General features: G+C 37.5%; 2 protein-coding genes across 3 annotated transcripts in view; both read left to right on the top strand.

Annotated features, from left to right (window-relative positions):
* Positions 1-3895: 3895 nt before the first annotated feature.
* Positions 3896-15997, top strand: LOC131796987 (uncharacterized). Of its 2 annotated transcripts, none has more exons than XM_066160163.1 (6): positions 3896-4042; positions 8024-8130; positions 9640-9740; positions 10494-10657; positions 11957-12063; positions 14935-15997. In XM_066160163.1, the coding sequence occupies exons 2-6, from the start codon at positions 8032-8034 to the stop codon at positions 15124-15126; spliced, it is 663 nt and encodes a 220-aa protein (XP_066016260.1). In that variant the 5' UTR covers positions 3896-4042; positions 8024-8031; the 3' UTR covers positions 15127-15997. The 2 variants fall into 2 exon arrangements, with proteins under 2 accessions (XP_066016260.1, XP_066016262.1); XM_066160165.1 differs by lacking the exon at positions 3896-4042 and adding an exon at positions 4280-4427.
* Positions 15998-21909: 5912 nt separating this feature from the next.
* Positions 21910-25000, top strand: part of LOC131791948 (uncharacterized) — a 3499-nt gene continuing 408 nt past the window's right edge. The window contains exons 1-4 of the mRNA XM_066160603.1: positions 21910-22293; positions 24366-24411; positions 24515-24781; positions 24956-25000. The exon at positions 24956-25000 is cut by the window's right edge and continues 19 nt beyond it. Of these exons, the coding sequence (XP_066016700.1) occupies positions 21910-22293; positions 24366-24411; positions 24515-24781; positions 24956-25000 (742 nt within the window). The remainder of the gene's footprint in view (positions 22294-24365; positions 24412-24514; positions 24782-24955) is intronic.

The following is a 25000-nucleotide window of genomic DNA, read 5'->3' on the forward strand; positions in this document are numbered from 1 at the left end:
AGAATCCGGGAACAATCAGAAATGAATACTTGACATGAACAATATCAGATTCATTACGATACTCTTCTTAAACATTTAACCTTTGCTAATCATTCCATACTGTTTCTTATCTAATCGGCTCGGGAGAGTGTCATAAATTATGTTTTTATGACGTCACAATGTGCGCGATGTTCTTCTAAGATGTACAAATAAAGAAAACAGGTTTCTCGACCATCGTGATACTACGTCGTTACAATATTTGTAACAGATCGCAATACTTGCGTCATCTTTAAGTAAAGACCGTCTTCAAGAAGTTTGTCTAACTGCTTCTTTGTCTCGTGATTTTCTCCTGAGTGTCCCTTTCGTTATCATGCATGTACGATTTAATTGCCCCCACTTATAACGTAACAAAGTTGAACACATGACTTTCACCGCAGCCAAACAGACAGATATAAATGACTAGAATTAATCACCATTGCATTCTTCTACGTATTAGAGAATACCGTTTACATATTATGAGAGATATCGAAATTCAAGTAACTCGAACGTTTTTGGCCGGCAGGGACGGCAATTCTAAAGAGGTTTCTTTTACAATGTTGAGTGATGTTCTTATTCGCCAACAGAGCAGGCGACTGTTCACAGTTTGTTGTGCAATGCGATTACGGACGTACTTCACGCTAACAACATTACGACGTCGGAAACTGAACCTTTGCCCTCTGTCCATTTGGGATCTAATCCACAGTGTGAAACTATTTGTGTTGTTTATCAATGCCGTAATTTTTTTTTCTTTTCTTACGTATTGCGTGGTAAGTTTCAGAAGAAAGAAGGTGAAATGAAAACATTTGAAAATCGATTTTGAAAAGGGAGAAAAAACTTCGATTGATATCATAATTAGAGAAACCGTCTGAGGTTTCCACGGCGTCTTTTAAGAGGTGTAAGACTGTAAGACAAACAATTAAAACCAAAAACAGTTCCTTACTCGAAGTGTATTATATGCCATTAAGGAAACATTATGAAGCTGTAACAAAATTTTTCATTTATTTCTTCTTTGTTTTCATTCTGCTGTTAGATGAGGATGCGTGTTTGTAAAGGTAGTCATGGATACGAAGTGATCCTTTTTAAGGAAGTTGTTCACAAAGTTGAGCTTAAAGCTTCCGTGAGGTGGAATCCACTTCTTCTGCGTGATGAACCAGGAAAATCGCATTTTATGCTCAGCATTCTGTTCAGGCAACGAACTTTCAGCTTCAATCCTGCTCAGAAGAGGTGGTAATGCATCGCACTAAGTTGGCAACCGGCCGTGTAAACGATATACTTGCGTTATGCGAAGAGTTACGGACATTCACGTACTATTGTAGGCATCGCCGTATAACCAAAAAATTCACCACCACTCATTAACAATGAATGGTGTCGAAGAGGCAAGCTTTCTGATTACATGTATTCCAATTTTTCGTTTGGAAAAGAAAGTTTTCCGCAATCGAAAGTTACATAACTTGCCCAACTTGCGTCTGTCATGTAATTACTTATTCCTAGTGAACTTCAAAAGTCACACTTCGCACGGTATGACTTCAGTCTTTAGTCACTAAAATGAAACTTACATTAGCTGCGGGTGAGAGAATAATGTTCAGGATTGGCTTAAGTAAAGCGTAAAAGTGTAAATGAAAGATAACTTTTTTGCCGAATACCATAAAAGTTTGAACCCACCACTGAAAATCATCTTTTGAATTAGTCAGCTCGTATGAACTGAAAACGGAAGTCACACTTGAAATAGACAGCATGTCATTGCCTGTTCGCTTTTTACCGCAGTCGGCTTATTTATCTTCATCTTGAATGAACTCGTTGTAAGAATATGAGTCTAGGTTGATCATCATTGGAAAGTTTCCAGCTCTTACTATTGTCAACGCAAAGAACATTGTCAGTAAAAGGATAACTACTGGTTTGTTAGCTTCGCATTCCAATCTGTAAACGTGCTTCCCCAACTGATAGGCACTGACGCAAGATCGTGATCGCTCTCTACAGTTCAATTAGCTTAAAACCCTAGTCATCCTACTAATCAGTTTAGTAAGGATTGGCTTAACTTACTTAGTCGGTTACCCATAAAATGATTTTATGACCTTTTATCGGCCTATCAGGCCTATCAATGCTTTGTGGCGAGAATTAAAGAAAGAGCTATGAAGCATTATTTAAAATACGGGCCTCAATCCCTTGAAAATTCTCTCAGGGATAGCGCATAGCATGAAATTTTCTGCATTGAATTCGTAGAAAAATTGGAAGAAATCAATGAAATTTTTCTTCAAATTTCCTATTATTCAGGCAGCTTAGGTTGAAATGCAATTGGGACATTTTTAGAGTACAAAAGCATTATATCGATTATTTGTATACTGGTGGGTACAGAGTCATTAGCAATCTTGTTAGTTTAATAAACATTTTCTTTAAAAAAATTTGGTTCTTCTTTTATCCTGGTCTTTCTGTTTTCAATACTTTCTAATTAGTCCGATTGATACTGAAAGGTGTTTTGCTGAACAAAGGGTTGTCGAAGCAGTACTGGAACTCCCTCCCTGACCACTTTAGAAAGACTGTAGATTTTAGTAAATTTAAGCGCAAACTGTTAGTGCACGGTTTCTGTTAATATTACATCAATATTACATTATATTATTATATTAATGATTATTATATTATTATATTATGAATTTTTTTTTCTCTTTTTAGCCTTGTTCTTGCTGTAACTTTTAAAATTAGTAATTAGGATCGGAGATACTATCATTAAAAAGAACTAGAGGTTGTCTGATGATTGAAGAAGGTAGTATTGCAGAAGATTTGTCCTAAAACAGAAAACCTGACACATACCACATATTTATGAGTATTCTGTTCCACGAGAGAGAGAGAGAGAGAGGATTCAAGAATACGATATATAATTGACACTCAACCAATAATTAAATGGTAACAAATAATCATATATATATATATAACAATAATAATAATAGCTAATTATCGGGGCTAGCTTAAAAACGTCACTGTTCTTCTATCAATCTATCATCTAGGTTTCAATAGTAACTATGCTCCATTTCTTATATCATTGCAATTCCATTTTCATAAGACTTTTGTTTCATACAACGAGGCATTCCGCTTTGAAAGATATTCTGCCATTCCGCCATTCCGCCATTCCACCGTTCTATCATTCAGCCGAATAGGGTCACCTGTTAAACTCAAGGTATCGTATTTCAGACTTTGCACGCCATTAGGCATTAATCGCTAATTTATCTTAAAATTTTCTGCGATGTTTGGATAAAACCAATTTCTTTGTGAGGAAAATTCTTGGCTTCAATTAAGTGCCTGACACGCCACTGTGAAATTATTTGAGATGTTTATCATCTTTGGTAGTGTCACGGCGAGAACTGAAAAAAGTCAGATCTTTGGATCTGGGCATAACTTGCTAATTCAAACGGAAGAATGTTCTCTAATGCGACGATCACACCTTTTAGGAATTTCTCTGCCTCAAAAATGAATGGAATTAATTTACTCCATCATCGACAAACAACTGATTTGACATTGCTTCCATCACGAGTTATCATTGATAACAGAAATAGTATCAAGAACCTGAATTTCCGTGGACGAAAAGTGCACCATTTCCAAGCTGTGTTAAATGATAAAAAGCTAGAATGAAATCTACAAGATAACCTGACGGTCCTTAAGGCTTCAGTCACGATTTTTTTAAAAATAATTATTCAACTAGGGTTCTCAAGTAATACATATTGTTGAGAAAATCTTAAGGAAAATCACGTACACTTGGGAAATAACGAAATATGAATTTTGATGTTATGTTCTTTAAAAAGAACTTCTGGATGACTCTCGCGTGAATCAAGCGTTAATCTTTTTCATTTGTTTACAACGGATTCCTAAATGCGAGTGATTTTGTGACCTGATTACAGGAGATGATGTCAAAGGGTTAACGGTTGGAAATGAGATAAAAGAGCGTTCATGGCAAAGTAAATTATCACGCACCTTGCATCAGGCGTTTGCCGGACAAAACTGAAAGTGTACTCGGATGAAAGAAAACCATAAATAGGTAATGTTATTGTATGATATTTAACTGATATTTAGCGTGAAAGCGTTTTGGTTCAATGAAGAGATTTCATTCATAGAAAAGTTCATCTTTTCATTTGCTTGTTTGTTTTGTTAATATTCAATTTATACCGACATCCTTGTTCCACACTAATCCACTGTTTCATTGATTACAATTAACAATTAACGCAAGCCTGAGGTCCATTACATACTTTAAACAAACTTCCGTGTAAATACTTACATTTGTGTTACAGTTGGCCTTTGTGCCATTTGATTCCTTCAGATAGTCTTTCTCCCCCGCTTTCGCTATTTACTGTTCATGTTCGGCGTTCATCCAAAGTTAATTTCTAAAGTTTGATTTCAAGCCACTGGCGTATAGGGACTGATATGTAAGTTGTATTCGCTTGTTTTGTTGTTTATCTCGTTTCGAGCAAGCTCTTTCGTCTTTATTTTGTATATATATTTTGTGTTTTCTGTAGCTCTTGGTTCATTTATTAGTTCCTTTATTATGTTAGATTCATTTACGCTGTTAAGTCGTCACGTGTTCAATTGAATACAATCGATTATATAAGTCCCTTTTTTAATTCGCTTACAGTTTACGAGATTGATTAAAGATATGTCTCTGTAACGTATCCCCTGGTTTGGTTGGCATTTTCCCCGGTCGCGATTTTCTTGGCACTTCATTCAGTCTAGATGTTTGTTTGCCGAAATATTCCGCCACGAAGACGAGAATATGTTCATTTGATTTTTCTACGATTTAGCATTCTGGCACGTTTTATCATTTGCCACCAAGAACGACAAAGTAAATAGAAAGGTTTCTTTTTTATAACCAAGTTCTTCTTGAAATGATTACTAACAGTAAACACGAAGTAGACACTAGTCCACAAATAGCAATAGTTAACCTGGGTACGTAGTGTTTACATTTCCCTTATTCATGGCACGCTTGAATAGATCATTTGATTTAACGCCAACAGTTACTAGTCACATTACATGTTTTGTCTTTCATCGACACAGAAAATCAATCAAGCATTCTGTAGATGGAAACAACAAACTATTCCTCAACCCTTTTGATCTCAACTTATCAAATATCGCATATGTAAAATAATGCTAAGAAAGGTATGATCATAATTAGATCCAAGACAGCTCGTAAATTCGGAAAAGTCTTCTTTCAAGAGAAATATACAATTCTGTTCCACTACATTTTCTGCGATAAGACGATTTATACAAAGCGCTTTGAGGTTCTAAAATAGTGCACTGAGGTTTTGCCACATTGCAAGTTCGCCCCTCGCCATTAGAGGAAATCGTACGTTTTCTTACAAACAGAGACGTTTTTGAGTCGATGAGTGTTTCATATCTGTTTATTTGCTTAAATAGGACTTTTGGCATAAGCACGCACAATGAGTTTTTGTGTGAAATCTAAGGTTTATTTGCATTGTTTGTTTCTTATACTCAGCCACAGAATGAACTGAATGAAGCTGGATCATAAACGCTTTATTTTTTTTATCAGGTCGCGGATCTCGCGTGCCTAAGGATTCAGTAATCCTGTGCTTAAGATTTTAACAGTGTTAAAATCTTAGGCACAGGAAAGTGAAGTGCAAATATATTGATACTTGATTGGAGCGACATTAATCTGATAAGGAAGCTTGGCAGCTCTCCTGAACACGCAACATGACAATAACTATCAAAATGCTCATATCTGATGGAAAAATATTTGCTTTCATACAGTTATTTTCCCGTTCTTGCTCAACTGCGATAGAAGGCCCCCACACAGAGTAGAGAATTTTTCCGAATGACCGGATGGTATTTTTGATGAATGAATACTATTGCGTGTGGCACATAAAATAAACATAAACTTCTGTCAGCCTTAAAAGCCATAACGTTGATTCTTAAACTGGATTGATTTTTTACATCTGTTGTGATGTTTTCAAAGTTTGCAAAGTGTATCAAATATCAATCTTAAGTTAATTAATGCCAATAAACAAACAAGGGAAAGACGAGTTGCAGCGTGGTTGTCCCAATCATTTTTCACTCTTCGCTGTTGTCTCAAGTGTCTCACTCCTGCAGCCAAAGCAATTAAAGTTACAAGACTTGCAAAGTCACAACTTCACCTCTACGGACGGACAGTATCCTTGAAGTATTTAAAGCTTCAAGTTGGTCTGTTTTCATTTTTCAGTGACGCCATAAGTGAAACAATAGTTGCATGAATACCGCAAGTATTTCTGGATGTTTCTGGATATCTAAGGCCAGACGTCAAACATTAAACTGCTTAGCTTTACTTTTTGGAGGGACCCATAAATCTAAGTGGATATTAATAAAGGGGTGGGATGTCGACGCTTCCGAACTGAATCGTATTAAACCTTTGGTCAGGCAGGACATGGTTCATTGAGTTCTACTCCCGAAGAGCACGTTCAATGTGCCTTTTCACTATCGAGCGACTTCAAAATCTAGAGCTAAGCTGAACCCACTCGGCATCCATTATATTTAAAACTATATGACTACAGACTTCCTTGTTTAAACCTCTTGACCTCGGATGGAAGCCTATCCTGTGACAGCCAAGCAAATTGCTTGTCCTGTTGTGCTTATTATAAAAAAGCTTATAAAGACTCTACAGTGCTGTGCATGTGGACTATGTAATACGCGCAAAAAAAAACAAAACAAAAAAAAACAAAATAGTGAAAACGGAAGAGTAAAACTTGTAAGTCGTGGAAACATGATTACGGACAAAATGACGGAATCCTTCGGCAATGGAAATAAAATCAAAAGCGCATACCTGTAAGCAAAGCTAAGTGCACGTTTTAAGGATAGATAAACTTTCCATTTTGGACAACATGAGTTAAAAAATATTTCAAATTCGTGGTCAGACGGAACAGCAAAAAAAAAAAAAACAAATCTGAGATCCTTGGTAAGGAACTCTAGAACTCTACTTTCAAGACTTCATTGGATCAGGAAGAAACGCACAATTTAAGACTTAATGACCAAAGGTAATAAAGCCTACGAAGGCGCCAAAACTACGCTAAGCAAAAGGGAAAAGCACGAAAAAACACAATTACATAATAACTTGAAATCCTGGCAGCTACAAAGGTTGTTGTTGTTGCTGCATGACATAGGCGACCCGATTCGGGTATGCTTGTTATCTGCGCTCGTTTTTTCTAAGACTACAGCAAGTCTTTTCAACAATTCGTCTTACAACTGCATAAGCAACATCGCGTCCCTAAGTTTCAAGGTATTCGAAGACTCGACTTATACTAATGGTAAACTAATGACGTAGATGCACTAAGAAATATCTGACATATTTCTGCCTTCTGTTAGCCAAGCGGATTTTTAGGGTTGGACTTTTCTCCAGTTGGTCAGTTCAGCCGAGCTGTTCGATATTTTTCGTTTCCCTTCCATGCCTCTTCGTTCTAAACCTTCCGTCACATATTACGAAATTCGCCGTCATTATCAGATGGTATAAGAGAGAGTTAAGGTCGCAGGGTTAATTAACAGGTGAAAAAATGAATAAAAAAATAGCTTTTGCAGCAAATAAAACTGTACATTTTACATTGGACGTTTGTGTTCGGATGAAAGGAAACCTCAAATAGGTAAAGTTATTGTGTAATATTCACTCATTATGGCGTAAAATGTGTTTAGGTCCCAATCAGATGAATTTCTCACTAGACTAATTTAAAATATCTTTGTTTTTTGTTTGTTCTGCAAGGTGAAGTAAAACCTAGACGCATCAAGTTCCAGAAATGCCCTTCTAAGTACCCTTCTTTAAAAGATGAAAAAGTGTTTTCTTTTTAATCAGAGGTTTCGGCGTTTAAGAACGATCAGTATTTCTTCGTCGTTTCCTAATCTCATTAGAAGAACAATTATCACACTGATAAAATAGTATATGGAATACTTCATTCATTTTGTTTTTATTTATTATTATTATTATTTTTTAATGTTTAGTAATATATTCATTTAACTATATTTTTACTGTAGATAAATCTAATGTTTATAGATATAAAGATGGATTCACAAACAGCTGATGCCGTCGAAATGCTTGAACACGAAACAAAGGGAACTTCTATCTCTGAAGGGGATGTTTCTTCAAAAAAAACAAAGAGGGTAAGAAAGTCTTAGATGAATATCAGATCAAAACAGCACGAAACTTAGTTCATGAACAATTGCCACCTCCTGACATCCATTTTAAAATAGAAAAATTAAATCCCCCAGACACTGGGTTTTATTCAGAACTCGGGTCGTCTTGTCTAGCGTGCGTCTCTCTTTCTCATTTATCTATAAACTATAATTATAATGATGATTATAAACAATTATTTACCGAAGTGGAAGGTAGAATTGTTGAATAGTTACCTGGACGCATCGCGGCACAGTAATAGTAATACTCATAGTATTATTAATGCTAATTAACCTTTATCATCTCTATTTATAAGCATTATTCGTTAGCATTATTCATAAGCTAGATTCATTAGCATTATTCGTTGGCATTATTCATTATTAATGAATAACGAATACTGAATAATGATTTGATAATGGACAATGTTTCATCACGTCAAGGTCTGGACAAAACTGGCGCTGGCCCGGAATAGAATGGATCAGATTTTGAAGTTTTTCATTATTTTCGCTGAATATTAAAAAAACCTTTCAGTTCACATTTCCCACTTAAAATTTATATTTCCTGAATCATATCATCTTATTTAATTACAGCTTAAAATCGCTTAACCTATTCTAATTGTCTCTGAAAGAAAATCTCCAAAAGTTAATGAAAAGTTCCATTTAGTTCCAATTTAAGACAAAACGCAAAGAAACAAATTTAACTTCCATTTTCTCTTTTTATGTTTAATGACACACCCCACTCCCCTGGAAACTTTTCTAGGGGAGCCCAGATGGACACTGGTTGATAGCCCTGTCCCTGTAGAGCCTACTGATACCCACATCCCGCAGCAGCATTCCTGATCAGTTTTACTAGTTTTGGCTGCATTCTAGGAACTTCCATGAAACCTTTGTATTTCTCTCCTGAATATAGCAGTATCCAGGCCTGTGATCCACTTGTTCCTCGAAAAAGGGCTGCCATTTCCCACCTTGATGCAATTGTATCAAAGAATTATTCATTTAATACAACGGATGATGAAAGGAGGACTAGGGAAAAGTAGGAACACAACGGGAAATGAGCCACTTGCCGACTAAGATTGTCTGTGATAAATGTAGCTAAACTGCCGGTGAATTATAATAGTTAATAATTGGTATTAATCTTCAAGTTCATAACAAGCTATCCCCCGGCATATTCTTCTCATGTTTTTTCGTTGATTCTTCCGAGTAAATGAAGAAACTGTGAAATAAATTAAAGGAAAGCTGTATCTTCCTATCTTATGCAGAAATACTTAAATTTAAATAATCTCAGCCAAGATTCGATTTGGAGAGCAGTATGCTAATCTTTGAGCTAATGTGTTACTCAAAAAAGGGTAAGCAATGAAATTGAAGGCAAATCAAATTTAGACTTAATCAAGATATCTTGAGACTGTTACAATGGACTGATACAACCGTGTAACATTTCCCGGTTAAAAAGAAGAGAGGAATTCAGTTTACTTGCTCATTGAATCTCGTCTACTTTTTTAGGGTCGGAAACGGAAGCTGCTTTTGGTTGCAACGGTGTGGGCACTGCTCGTTAGCCACGCCGCTCTAGTTTGTAGTGTGGTTGCACTTACCTCGAGGAATGGGTAAGGTTTAAAAAATCTTCCTAATTCAAACCTAATATTTAGTCAGTTAGTGGATCGTTTGTCTCCTACTCATTGATAATTGTAAAGATACTAAACCAACAGCAACCTTTATGTAAGTTTTTTTTCAGAATGCAGTCATAACTTTGTATTTTAAATTTAAATTTTCAGGAAAAGAAATATAATAGGATCTTAGAAAAAAACAAAGCAAAACAAAACAGATATAAAAATACCTCTAACTCTTATTTTAGAAGCGAAGCGCGCGGTACTAAATTGTCCTCCTTAGGTTCTCATGAAAAAGTTAGTTATGATTGCGCTACCGTATTACTCAGTTATTACAACTTAGATAAGACCTTACATACCACTTCAATTAGGAATCTCTTCACATGAACACTATAGCTATAGATGTCATTTCTAGTAGAATTGACGGCAATACATACATATATATATATATATATGTGTGTGTGTGTGTGTGTGTATGTGTGTATGTATGTATATATATATTTTTTTTTTTTCTTTTTATTATTATTATTTTTGTAACTGAACACTGAACTCCTCATTCTAACTCAGAATCCCCAACGGGCCCCCTTACTGATTAAGCAAGAGAGGCTTCTAACCGGAATTTTAAATTTAAGCTTATCAAACAATTAACATAGTATGAATTCTCACCTTTTCAAATCTTATATAAACCAGCATCGCGAGGGTGATGATTATTTACTGTTTCCTTAGAGGATGAAATATTTCTATCTCGGACAGGGGACCGACACCGCCACCGCCACCGCCAATAAGCATCTATGAAAAGACTCATTCAGTGAAGATCGAAACGGAATATCAACTATGGAACCTTGGGCAAAGTGGTCTCGTTGTGTTGAATAATGATGGTACCGTAGATTGCAAAGGGACTTTTGGGGCCCCTGCGAGTACGTAGATTGATCTCTTTTTTACTAGCGCAACTATGAACTGCCCATATCTAATTTAATGTTTGTGAGTATCATCTTTGAAAGAGCTGTCAGGGTTTAAGTAAGGTGCTAGTCAGCTTACAAATGCTTACACTGAGACCACTTTACCAATCGATATTCTCGATGCAATAGATGGGAACAAGTGTGTTTGCTCCTCCTGTTGGCCATGTTTATTGGGTTGGACACCATCGATTGCAAACTTTTCGGATAGATCGTGAAATCGCTTTAAATTTAGAGGAGGTGATGATTGATGGTAACGAGTGAGTCTGTAGTGAACTCAGTGATGATACCTAAGTTTACTTTGCTTGAGGCCCAAGAAAGTCGCCCAAAAGCTTCCTCGGCACGCATATAAGCATGTGCACGTCATGCGGAATCAAAGGAAAAGCTGAGCCACTTATTCTAAGAGGAGCCATCTTCATATTCCTCACATTTTTCAGTGACAGAGCTGTAGCAGAAAGCCCGCGGAAATCTTCCAGTTTCATTGAGGGTGAATTGTAAAGGGAAAGTGACAGCTTGTCCATTTAGATAAACCATTTACTGTAATTCAAGGAAATCAAACAGAACAGCAGGAAATATAGGTGTGCTTTGGCCGAGAAACGATTTAGTTTGTTCCTCTACCTCGATGTTTACTTTTGCGGTCTAAAAAATTTCCCATCTGATTAACGGGTTCTCCAAAGACAAATTAAACGCAAATCAAATTACTGCGCGCGTTCTTTAGAAAGAAAAACCAAAACATAACAAATGTATGACAAAAACAAATGCTACAGATCCGGCAGTTTATAAATCTGTGCAGTGATCATTGACGCCTCAGATATCTGATATCAGTTAAGAATTGTTGAAAGAAAAGCGAGATATTGATACGAATATTTAAACAAGCCATACAATAGTTAACTGGCTGACGAGTCGAGTCTAAAGGTTACATGATGTTTCTAGTTTGAATGGCTTCAGATTTTATCATCCGGAATAACGTTACCTAACCATTCTTGACGCTGAAGAAAATCCGGATAAGATTTCACTCGCTTCCCCTTTTTCTCGTTCATTCTCAGCATAACGATAGCTACTCGACTCGACTCTTTCTTCCATCTTAGTTTGTAGTTGATGTGCCAGCATAGTAATTTCGTTCGATACGTTCTCGTCTCTTGCCAGAATTTATAAGTATGGGGCTACGCTTTGTGCGCGCTGCTAGCTCTGCATTAACTTGTCTCCATCGCTGTGTTTTTTAAATATATGTAATTTTAGTCTCTTTTCTTTGAATCGTAGTTATGTCTTATGATAACACATCTGCTGCTTGCATAGACTGCATTGCCCTTGGCGTCAACAATTTATTACTGGTAGGAGATGCAGCAAGCAGAACTATCACAGCAAAGGTAAGAAATGGATATTTACTTACTTATTCGCCCACTCAAACGGCACTCATTCTTCACAAACCAATTCTTAATCCACACTTAATCCATATTATGTGTTAGGTGTAGAACGAACCTATCCTCTACGGCGGGTAGAATTAGATCTCGAGATGAAGAATGTAATTATTTGGTTTACTTTCCAACGTAAAAATGAATGAATGCCAATCGGCAAGGCGAGTTGGATTTGCTAACCATAACAGTTATAGTAATCCATGATTCAAAAAAAAGAAGCTGGATAATAGCAAAGAAGAGATATAAATGAACCTTGTGTCCAATAGGGAAAACCTTGCTTACTAAATTCAATTAGGGTGAGTGGGCGCTGTGTGGTTGTTACAGAAGAAGAGATATGTTACTTTTCATCTACCCGAAAAAAATAAAATCTTAGTGTGAATTGTTTAGCTCGGTTCAGGAGAAAGGGGCGTCTCCAGGTTAGTCTTGGTTTAGTCGTCATTGAAACTGTGACGTACATTCATTGATTTTCAATATGGCGAGCAGATGTGTTGCTCGTTATCTTCTGCAAAATTTGGAAATAAGATTTAGACAATATGCTACAATTTTTTATTGTTTTTTTAGAGGGAACGGTAACGAATCTTGCAATCTGATTGGTTCTTTACCCGGTCAGTATTTTCCTATCTCTGCCCACGGGCCACGGTAACGCTTTCGTGAGTCGCCGAGTACATCCCAACTTTCGTTGTCATTTTTCATAAATATACCTCGTTTTCCGGCTGGGCAGTATTTTTAAGCAAACACGTCGGTCACTACCTCAAGCCGATAAATAACTTATGAATCCTCCCTTTTCTCTCTATCAAATCACTTTGGTTGACAGAAAAATATTGGTTTCAGAATAAATTTGTATAAACAATAGTGTCATTACGTTGGTTGACAAGCGGCCTAAAAACCGTCTGCAATTAATTTTAATCGTTCACAAAAAGTACCCAGAAAGTTGAAACGTGAGGTATTTGGTTACAGTTAAACTGAACGATGGAACTTTCATTCATTTAATATCTGAATTTTCTCGAGCAATTTGTTCATAGTAAAAAAAAAGCGAGCGAAGTTTTAATTTAAGTTCTACAACAAATATACGCTCCTGGTGAGTCTTTCCAATTCCGTTCAATTTGGACATTTGTACCTTAACTTGGACAACAGAAATTGAAGGAATTGAGAAAAGGCTGCATTAAATTCCCTTGTGTCTCGTTGGAGTGTGCCGTTCGAATTTAGTTTTTGTGAAGGAAAGATCAGAGTTAAACACGCCATTACAGCAAACAAACGAGCAAACTCCCACAACTTCAAAATAAAAATTGAATTTACTCACAATTACTTTCCTCGCCGTTTACTTAATGAACAGAGGTAAATCTTCGTACATGAATGAATGGTCGATGAGAGTAAATAATACTTTCCGTTAGATCATTAACTGATTTTTAAGAAAACATTGTCGTGACAGTCCTTGCCAAACTAGTTCTGTTGGTTTTCAAATGTTCCTACGATTTTTTTTTCTTGCGCGCTCTCGAATTGACAGGTGTCAGATTGTGACAGATACTTGTAAAAATAATGTTTCAAAGTTTGTTTGGAAGCCTTTTAAATCACCTTTATCGTTACGGAAATGAAAATGTTTCGCTGAGGCATCTCTCTTAAATTTGCATCACCTCTATTTTAACTACCATTTACTCACTCAAAAATTGTTCAGTTTATGGAAGATCTTGCCGTATTTACGGCCATAAGTCATTCGGGTTCTTTCGGAAAGAATTTCGTCAAGTTTAAAAACAATAAATATGTTATTTACCGGCTAAGGGTCGGTCCGTATGGTGAAAAACTGTGACCTCGGTCTTGAAAATGCTGCCCTCGGCCTACGGCCTCGGGCAGTATTTTCAAGACCTCGGTCACAGTTTTTCACCATACGGACCTCCCAGCCGGCAAATAACATATATTTATGTAGTTAGAGTTAGGATAAGAAAAGCAGGAGCTATATATTACAAATAAAAATATACTACCAAGTGGCTGATTCGTCGGTTGAGAATTTTCGGTTGGTTTTTCCCTTTTCCCGGAGCTCTCGGGGCGATTCGGAAATATCCTGATCCTAAAAAAAAATAAACGCTATATTACGCATGTTTCTTGTTAATGGTTCGTCTCATTGTTCCCTTTAAAGTCTACAGTTGCCCACTTCGATTTCACGTAAGAAAAAAGGTTGCGCAAGACCTAAAATTGTTCATAATTTCTGTGCACAGTTCTCACGGTTGGCTCTCTCTCCCAGCGCTCGAAGATAATGAAGTCTTTCTTGATTCTTATTAAGGGAAATCTTTTTGTTATATAATAAATCCCTTATTGACCAAGCTTGCTCAGTCAAGACGGCTTGATATTACCCTTGCTGTTACTCTTTTGTGCGTTTTTTATGGACCTCGAATCCGTCCATATAAAAGCAACATCCGCCCATTCTCTACCCATATTGACCTCATCCCTGGTCAATAACGCATGTGTATTATCATTCTCTTTGTTGGCTACTAATGACGTCCCTTCGCTAAACTGAGCACGCCTCATTTAGCCAAGCGAAGCGCGTATTATATTGCTCCGTGGCGTGACATTGGCAGTGATGAGCTACAAATACTAGAAAAAGATGGAGTCATCCCTTTCTACCTGGTGCAGCAATTTTGATGCTGCACTTTCTGTCCGTGGTTTAGCCTGTGTCTATATTGCAGCACCGTGGTATTTCTTGCGGGTCTCGTTGCCGTAATATGGCATAGTAGTGAAATAATAATAATAATAATAATAATGCGCGCTTATTAAGGATAGTGGATGATTGTTTTTAATTCAAAAGTATCTTCTTCACCTTCAATTTGCAAGAATATAGATGATATTGATGGAAACGGTGAATCTTTTGAGCCTGATTACTTCTGGAGCTTCACGATGTTCAAGCACCATAATAGTGGCCTCTACATGGGATGCGACAACTCTAGAAACGCAAAACTGTTTGAAGGTCAGCCAGTTGATTATCCAGACCCTCAAATTCTTTTTGTCCTAACCAAAGTTGACTAACTTCAAAAGACAACTGATGAAGAATCATGGCGCTTCATGTTTTTTCACTGCGAAGGTATTTAAATTTCAATATTATAACTAGTAAACAGATGTCTTGCATAAATATATGTCCGACATTAACTTTGATCGTATCAATAGCCATAAGTTGAACAGGCCAAAGGTTTACTCTGGCCTTCATGGTATACTCATTGTTATCATGGAATTGATATGATCAGTAGGATACGCAAGTATACATAGAAGAGCTTCAGCTCTAAAATCTAGTTGAACCTGCACTCATCGTCCTTAATTATCATTATTTATCACCAAGGGGGGAGGGGGGGGGAAAGATGGCAGGGTTGAGGATTTGGTTGTGTCACAATAGAATTTGTCTGACCCTCCCTTGAGGCTTTATAGTCTTCCAAAGATAGTATGCCCTCTATCTTTTGTTATAGACGGCTAACCTCCCCCCTCCGGTGATAAATAATAACTTAATAATGATAAAAATAAAAGAGAGAGACTGTTGTAAATAAAATGTTTCTTCGACCCACATACTAAGTATGCTGGTGGGAAAAGAGCATTGAAGGTCCCTTGCTTATGGTTGCATACTTAACCAAACGGATCACGGTTCTATCGTTAGCCTGTTCAGAATAAAACCTCTGGATACAAAATGCTGAACAGACGTTCGTTTACACCTAATAAATAAGCTAGACGACCAATCTCCTTGTAAATATACGCATTAGTAGTCAAAAACGAATATCTCAACCAGTGAAAAAAACTGTTTGCATGTTAATTACAATTTATTCTATTGTAATGTTTTTCTAACTTTAAATTGAATGAAAGGTCATGCTTAGCCGTCGAAGATGAGTTTTTCAATAAAGTTTATACTACACTGTGTGAAAGAATACCTCCATCCTCGTTAACTGATCAAGAGAATTTGAAAATGATTTTAAAGTAAGTCTCGGAAAAACTATGAACGTGCGCGCCCTGTTGTCTCAAATTTGGCCGAGTTAACTGTTGTTTTGTTTTGTTTTTGTTTCAGTTTTTCTTATGAAAATGTACAACCGATGTCTAGATTCTTTCCAAAATTTTGTCTTGGTTTTGATTAATTGTTAACAGGACTTGGTGTCGTCCAATTCTGTCCGTAATCATACTCAACTGAGATAAAAAAAATCGGACTCGCGCTTCGCGGTCGTCCGATTTTGTTAATCTCTTGTATGATTACAGACCAAATTGGACTCCACTTAGTCTTATTACCATTATTTATTAGTATGTAGCCGGACGATAAGAATGGGAAAATTTTCAGTTCCATATTGTGATTTGTTTTTGCTTTCGCTTTCTGCTATTTTGTTTGTTTTTTTTTTTTTTGTAGTTTTGTTTTTTTTCCAATTGCATAATTTCAAACGCACTTCGATAAAGTATGCTCAAAAAAATTCATTTTTCGGACTACTTTTCAAAGTAAATGCGGCATCCAAGCCTTGACGCGATTAATCAAAAACTGCGTCATATTCCGGAGACACGAGTAATTGAGAAGGGGCCCATCTTAATAACCGCTCACTTTCCCCCTGCGTCTTTGTTTTCACACTGCTTGTTTTGGCAACCGTCAATCCAGTGAAACGAGCTTTGGACTGGTCACCCGACATTTTCTTTTCGCTTCAGCTTGTCTTGCAACAAGTTAGCAAGCGTCAAGGTAAGAAAGGTATTGGAATATTGCATTATTAAACTAGTATTCATTATTAATCTTCAGTGCTGACTGACACGTCTGAAAGACGGATTCGATGACGAGTATCACAGACAACCAGATTGAGAAAATCGAGGGTCATTGGTTTCCCATCCTCATCGATTTGCGCAAGGGATTTACTTAACAAATAAAGAAGCCTTGACTGTGCTCTGTTCTGTTATAAAGCACACAGGAAGCGGCTAGAGCACGAAAGAAGTGTAGGGAGAAACACGAGACGTAGTCCCCACTTATTGAGTGCTCTAGCCGCTTCCTAAGTGCTTTGTAACAGAACAGAGCACAGTCAAGGCTTCTCTATTTGTTTTATAATAAAGAATCCGTTAAATTCCCCAAGCATTACTTTCAATTTTCAAAAGAAACTTTATTTCCAAAGCGAACAACAGTGTCGTCAGCATGCTCTATACTCTCATAAAGCACGCCACAATAAGCCAATCAGAATCCCTGTTAGAATAGTTCAAATAATCTTATTGGCTGTACAAGACTAAAGCTGTCAAAAGTGTCAAACCATCAAAGTTCACATTCTGCGATGGTTTACAAACTAAAATAGTTCGGCAGGTCGAATTTAACACTTTTGCCTGAAGTTTTTAAGTCTCTTATACAGAATCTTGAAGTGAAATGTTCAGTGAACTTCAGCCGAATTATGGCTCATAAAATCACGTGAGTTTTTTCACCTGACATGGTAGAAAACAAACTGTTCAAGGCGAGTGTTTTTTGAATGAACGACGGCCGAATTCACCGGAACATGAAGATCGCTCGGGATGACAGCGCAGTAAAACTCGGCTGCAGTGACTGATGTGACTTTCCACTCAACTCATCGGAAAGGATATGAGGCTTTCTGAGGCTTGCTTTACTGTGACGATCGGAGATCGTCATGATGAGCGAGCCGCGATGGACTTCAGCATGATCATATTCGCTCAGACACCGTCATGATTAGAATGAATTTTTATTTATATTTTTATTTATGTTTCCTCGAATTGCCCCAATAAAAAGCAGCGGAAGGCCCGCAGAGATTTTTACGTATTTAAAACCTAGAATATTATAATCAGCTAGGTGGGTAGTTTCAGTTCCAGAATCGGTGTACTTTTAGAGAAATTCAGATAAACGTTTTCCCTGTTTTACCCGATCACAGAAAATGACCGAAACTGTACCGAGATGAAAAATCTATTGGTGTGTTCACATTAACTCTCAGGGAAAATTGAATGAATCAAAGTGAAGACGAATGATGTCACTATGTATGGTAGAAGTGAAAATTTGTTATGTTGTATTGAGCTTGAGATAGAGAAATAAACATTTCACTCTTTTTTTGCGACGTTTTTGTATGAAAATGAGACCCCAGGCCTCGAACAATCAGTCGTTGTTACCATGGAAACAAGAGTGCTGCGACCTTCAAAAATTCAGAAATTAATAATTTTCAGAGTCCTACCGCGCGACCTTCGACAAAAATATCAATAACTTACGATTTGACGTGAATCTTTTTCGATATCTCAACCCCATTCGCCGAAATTCGACCAGGGGAGCCATTTACATTGCACATTAAGCTATAGCTCTACCCTGCACCGCTGATGAAAGATATTATGTTGACTTTGTCGACATGCTTTTAATTGGACAGCGTAAAAGGACAGTAAAAGGAACAGTTGCCACGTTATCCCTGTGTAAGTGGACAGAACGCATCAAGTGCGCGCGCTGTTGTCTCAAATTTGGCCGAGTTAACAGTTGTTTTTTTTAAATTTTTTTTCAGGCCTATTAGTGCACATTACCGTTAGGATTACTTTCATTCAAGTTTTTTTGTTTTGTTTTTGTTTTTGCTTTTTCTTATGAACATGTGCAACCAATGTCTAGATTCTTTCTAAAATGTTGTCCTAGTTTTTATTAATTGTTAACAGGACTTGGTGTCGTCCAATTCTGTCTTTAATCATACTCGAGATCAACAAATCGGACTCCCGCTTCGCGCTCGTCCGATTTTGTTAATCTCTTGTATGATTACAGACCGACTCCACTTAGTCCTATTACCGTTATTTATGAGCATGTAGCCTGACGATAACAGTGAATTGTTTTTTTTATTTGTTTATGCTTTTGTTTTTTGTTTTGTTTTGTTTTTTCACCAATAGTACAATTTTAAACGCACTTCAGATAGAGCGTATGCTCAAAAAAATTTATTGGTCTAGTTACTTTCCAAAGTAAATGCGGCATCTAAGCCTTGACGCGATTAATCAAAACTGTGTCATATTCCGGAGAAACACTCGTTAATGAGATAGGGCACATCCTAACAACCCCTCACCTTTCCCCCTGGGTCTTGGTTTTCATGCTGCTCGTTTTGGCAACCGTCAATCAAGTAAAAATGAGCTTTGGACGGAAGGAAAGGCGATGTTGGTCACCTGTCAAATACACGACTTTCATAATGGCGGACATCGCGAGAGTCCTGGATCGAGTTGCATGAAAACGAGCTCAAAAATACCAAACTATCGCGTCGCGTCCCTCTTCGTTTGTTATGGCGAGTACTTCGAATATTTCAAAATCCGACATTTCTTACGGAAAACGATATAACTGGCGCTTCTCTTCTTGGAAGAAAACCTGAGGAGTTAAAAATCTCAGAGATTAAATTTTGGCCTATATGTTGAGGAGACGCGGTGAAGCGAGTGCATGACTACATACGACCCTGGTTTCTGGGCCGAACTAGGGCAGGAACTGCTTTTTTATTACTTTGAACATTTTATTAATTTTTCTTAAGCAAAGCTTTTGAATTGAAATTGTCTGGCAAATAACAACAGTGATTGTGAAGTCTTGTGAACAGCTACATCTGATTGACCCTGTCATCTACAGTTTTCCTGCAAAAGCTATTTTGTTATGACATCTCTGTTTTTTTTTCAACGGAATTTGTAATACCATGCTTCTACATTCAAATATTCTTAATTGTCGTGAATTTACTTGTTGACTGGGAATTAATACCTTAGATGAATAAATTCTTACTGTTTTGTAGCTTTAATTTGTTGTGGGTTGAAATTTTTCCAACCAGTTTGATTTTTAATCTCCTTTATTCCAAAGTATGCTAAAGAATACAAATGAAAATTAAAACTAAACTGGTTTAAACATTTTGCACCAAAGATAATTCAAACACAACATAGACAACATGGTCTTTACAGACAGAAAGGAAGTCACTCAATTATGATGTAAACCTTACGATAAATAGTCAGAACAGAGGGGAAAATTTTGTCTTTATCTTAACGCCTAATTTGTAGCCCCTTACAATCTAAGGAGAGAAGAGATTTGTAGGCAATTTATGGGTTAAGTAATTCATTCATGCCTCACATGAAAGTGATATTCTCACTGATATTATGTACATTACAACAGAATGCACACACTGCCCACATCTGGTTTACAATTCCCATTTGATGTAGTGGAACAACTCTGTCCCAGATGTGAAAATTCTTAATCTTGTTAAAGGCAGGTTCAACATGTATCTGTAAACTTGCAGTTTCCTGTGTTTTTACCACATCTTCTACAGCTATCTGAGAAGATGCTCCAAGAAAGGGTGGCAAATTTAAACTGACTCCCAAAGGCAACAAATCCTAAAATATGAATCCTTATCTGCCATAATGGAGTCTTTGTCATCAAATGGTAGATTTAAGAATCCACTCCATCTCACAATTTCCCGATTGGAGATAGAACCTGTATACAGTTGAATTCTGAATGTCACTACTCCACTGGGAGAAATACCAACCAAACCTTTCAAAGTTGTGTGATTTTTGTAAGCACTGAAAAGTTCTCAATTCAACTACAAGCTGCTTGGCATTTGACCACTAACCTCAGTATGGTCAATTATGACTCTAGTAGATTTGTACCTTCCCTTAAAAGATTCGGGCAATGTATGTCAATTACTTTTCTGCTGGGCCAAATGTTTATTTGTCCAAACTTAAAGAACATAAAATTGACCCATGTGACAAATATTCTTCTTACTGTGGATGCTGATACATTAAATAATTGAGCTAGATGGTCCTCTGGGAATCCTTGCCTTAGGGAAGGTACGTTTTTTCTTGGGGGGGGGGACTGGGGAATTTTGGTATTTTTTCCAAAAGAAAGTGTTGGCCCTCCTTCATGTTTTGATTAAAAAACTCCTGACCCCCCCACTTTTAGGTGACTGACAAAAGTGTGACCCTCCCCTCACTACCACATGGTATGCTCCATGCCCTAGAAACCTCAGAACATTTTTCGACATTTTGCTTGTAAACGCAAAATGTTTGAATATGAATAAATCTCGATATTGAATATGTGCGCGCTGAAACAAGAAAATGCGCAGTAAGATTTTGACTTCAATTGTGCAGGAAAAACAGACAAACATTCCGCTAGCCTCTGACTCAAATCCAGAGTCTGACAGTGACAGTGACAGCGACAGGGTAGAGGACATTGTTGGATCTTCTAGTAACTCTTCAGAGCTTAATGACTCAGGAGATCAGGCAGCGGATAGACAACAGCTGGAACAAGAAACCATACCTGAGTCAAGTACGTCACGATACGGACGGAAAAGGACACGAGTACTCCGAGAAAATTATGTGCCATGGAATAATATACATGTAGACACCCAGTAACCTTGTAAAACTAGTACCTGCACCGAATTAAAAGAAACAAGTTGAAAAGAAAAAACTTAGTCTGTTAAAGAAAAATGGAAAATAACATCACAAAAATCCCCATTACAAATTCTGGAAAAGGTGTGACCCTCCCCTTGAATAGCTGAAAAAGAGGGTATGGCCCTCCCCCTTTGGTGCTCACTTTCACTGATGACCTTCCCCTCTGAGGCCCCAGCCCTTCCCCCCCCCCCCCCCAAGAAAAAACGTACCTTCCCTTAGTCTACACATGACTATAAAAAACTCATCAAGGGGCCTTAAAGATCTAGCTCTCCCCTTTTTAGTTAGTAGTCAGCCCTCACTGTAATCAGACTCAGTGATGTTGTCAGTTTTTGACCGCCAGTAGGAAATGATAAAGATACTCAAAAACAGCCATTCAGGTAATTTCCTTGTTTTGCACTGCGCAACCTTTTCTGCGCATAACATATAACATTAATTGCGACATCCAAGATGGCAGCCGTTCTTCCCGCTAGCGTGAAAAGAACAGACAAGGGCCGCTTTTGCAGAGCGAAAGCTTTTATTCGTAATAAGAATGCCGCAAATCGGCTGATAGCTCCCTGGTCTGCTCTCAAAAAACAAGAAAATGAAAAAAGTGTGCGTGATCTGGAAGTCTGCAGTGGATTTCCACTTCGCGGCCGTCGAGTTGTAGAATTAAATGTCCTCGCTGAGGCTTTGGACGGGGGCTGTGAAGCCTGTGGGACAACTCTACGGCTCTCCAACTGCATAAAAGAAACAGTGTCTGGGCTAGGATCACTACTATACATATGCTGTTCAAATTCCGAGTGTGGAGAGACAAATATCTGTCGAACAAATAAGACCCACCGTAGCACCGGTGTCCCAGCGGATTTGGACCCCCCTAGAATTGGACCTCCCGGTCCAAATCCGCTAGCGGATATGGACCCCCCCGGTCCATATCCGCTAGCGGATTTGGACCCCCGGGGTCCATATCCGCTAGCGGATTTGGACTCCCCTCCGCGCATTTGGACCCCTTTAACAAAACTGAGTAAAAACATTACCATACATAACTTCCTAATAGAAATAATAAAAATTTAGAAAGTAGGCTTTCAAAGAAAGTTTTTTTTTCAGAAAGTAGGTTTTTATTTTAAAACATTCTCGTAGACGTGATCTTTTTCTCAGCATTGCGTCTCAATTTAAGGTTTTCGTTTAATTAACCTGCAGCTGTAAGTCTGTTGTTTACCTCTGGAATGAAAATGAAACGTAAATTTTGAAATCATTTGTTTGCTTGCCAGTTCTCTTGAAAAAGTGTGAAATATAAAATAATAACAACCGTTGAATGCGTGAAAGCTTCAATTATGATTGTTTTTTTTTTTGGTTTTGTGAAATACCGATTGCTCGAATCTCGACTTCTAAACTTCCGACAACTTCAACAAAAAGCCTTTAGTCAACGCAATTTCTCGAATTAAGCTTTATTTTCACGAAGGTTCGAAAGAATCGGGAATTCGCTGTTCGTTTTCCTCAACTGATATGCGTTGCTCCGCCTACTTTAATTTTATACGGTTGAACAATTTACTTCTTTATTAAGTTATTCTGTTATGATGTTATTTTAGGCGCACCGTTAAATAAACATCGCGTTGCGTTTGTGCTACTTGCTACTTACCTCTTGAATGAAAGTAATTAAGTTAAACTTCAAGTCTTTTTAGCGCTCTTGTCAAGTTAAAAACAGAGTGTTTGGTAGGGTGAATTAACAAAAAGTAGATGATAGACAATAAGACACCGCTATATTCTAATTACATTGTTTTCTTTCCTTTTCTTTTTAATCTTTTTCTCGTCTAGATTCTTTTCCTTTTGAAATCTAGCGCTTTTCACCAGAAGCCTTGAAAAGCGTGTCTTTATGTACCGCAAGTGTGTAACTTTGAATCAAACGTTCTCATAATACTCTTTAACGCGTAAAAGTTATAGTTAGTGTTGCGCTTGGTCTGTTAAGCACCGACCATAAAAAAGTTATTTTCAGTGCGGTTATAAAATGTTTCACAACTTACTAACTGATAGAGCAAATATAAAAACGGTTTAACTCATTTAGTTAAACTTATTTATTGATATTGTTTTTTGTCTAGTCGAATGTTAACAAATTATCGGTATGAAGTGATAAACATGTACTAGACAATAGGTCGCTTTTAGACGATAATTACATTGTCTTGATATATAGAAATGTTAATAAGCGTGGAACGTGTTACAGCAATTATTCATTTATGTTATTGTTACTGTGTGCAGCACAATAAAGTTTAGTTTCTCCGCCTACTGCAAAGGTTTTATTTTACTTTTATTGTCTTCGCTATGTATAAAAGGGCACTCAATTCCACAAGTGTTATCATTACTTTTATGATTCATTCCATGAACGATGGCCGAAACGAAAACGTACAACGAAGTCTTTAACTATCTCCGCGATAACGAATATCCGATCGATTTTTCGAAAGACCAAAAGAGAAACTTGCGCAAGAAAGCGCTAAAATATGTTCTTGAAGATGGTGCGCTTTATTTCATTGGCCAGAAAAAAGGTGAGCCTAAAAGATGGGTTCATTGCCAAGACGAGCAGCAGAAGATACTGAGAGCTTGTCACTGACAAACTTGCTGGGCACTTCGGCCGTGACAAGACGAGAGAAAAGGTTTGTACAAAACTCAATGCTACTTGTCTTGAACTTTTAAATTGTGGAGACGATTTACTTTGTCAGTTATTAACTGTTGTGCTCCTGTTGTTCTTCCAGGTTACATCTCGGTATTATTGGGCTAGAGTGTTAGAAGACTGCGATGAAACTGTCAAGCGTTGTGATGTTTGCCAGCGTACCTCAAAGAAATTCGAAAAGCTTTCTGCCCAGCTACATCCGATTAAAGTAAAGGACACCGTGTGGCATCGGATTGGTATCGATCTGGTAGGACCTCTGCCCGAGACGTCCCGTGGCAATAAGTACTTGATAAACACGAAGCTCGCTGCAGGTTTGTGTACATTTAATGTTGCTAAAAATATTGTTTTCCACAATTAAAGCATCCATTTAACATCTAGCCAATTTTTTAATGAGTTGAATCGACATATTTATAGGGATGCTACACGCAGGCATAGGTCCTACCCACGTAAACGAGTTGTTGTCATCTATCAACGTACCATCACTTGTAGAGTCCACGCTGAAGGCTCGCGAGAGGGAAGTAGGGCCCCAAATTGAAAAGTTGGTAAAGGAATCGTGTCTGGAAAGTTTAGAAAGCGAAAGAAACTTGTGGAAAGAGGATAGTGAAAAGGAAAATGTGGCAATAGGAGCGTCATTTGACATGGGATGGCAAAAAAGGGGAAAAGCCCACGACAGCCTGACAGGTACACTACAAATTCTACATCTGAAAGAATTTGAAAAGGGTGCATTTGGGTATGCATTTTCATAGAAAGCTGTTATTTTTTTTCTGTGGATTGTTCTTTAGCTAACTGACAGTTTTGGTGTCGGCCAATGGTCAAAGTTAATTAAATAAAATATATCCGTATTTTCACCATTAGGTGTTGGCTCCATGGTTGGCCTAAAAACTGGCAAGGTGATTTGCT

This window comes from Pocillopora verrucosa, chromosome 13, assembly GCF_036669915.1.
Source record: "Pocillopora verrucosa isolate sample1 chromosome 13, ASM3666991v2, whole genome shotgun sequence".
Classification (NCBI taxonomy): domain Eukaryota; kingdom Metazoa; phylum Cnidaria; class Anthozoa; order Scleractinia; family Pocilloporidae; genus Pocillopora; species Pocillopora verrucosa.

What these genes read in the sequence shown, in the direction of transcription:
- LOC131796987 (XM_066160163.1), top strand. Translation starts at nt 8,032, where the DNA reads ATGGATTCACAAACAGCTGATGCCGTCGAAATGCTTGAACACGAAACA. An exon ending in CTTCAAAAAAAACAAAGAGG is followed by an intron (nt 8,131 to 9,639) that starts GTAAGAAAGTCT and finishes CTACTTTTTTAG; the next exon opens with GGTCGGAAACGGAAGCTGCT. An exon ending in GACTTTTGGGGCCCCTGCGA is followed by an intron (nt 10,658 to 11,956) that starts GTACGTAGATTG and finishes TTTGAATCGTAG; the next exon opens with TTATGTCTTATGATAACACA.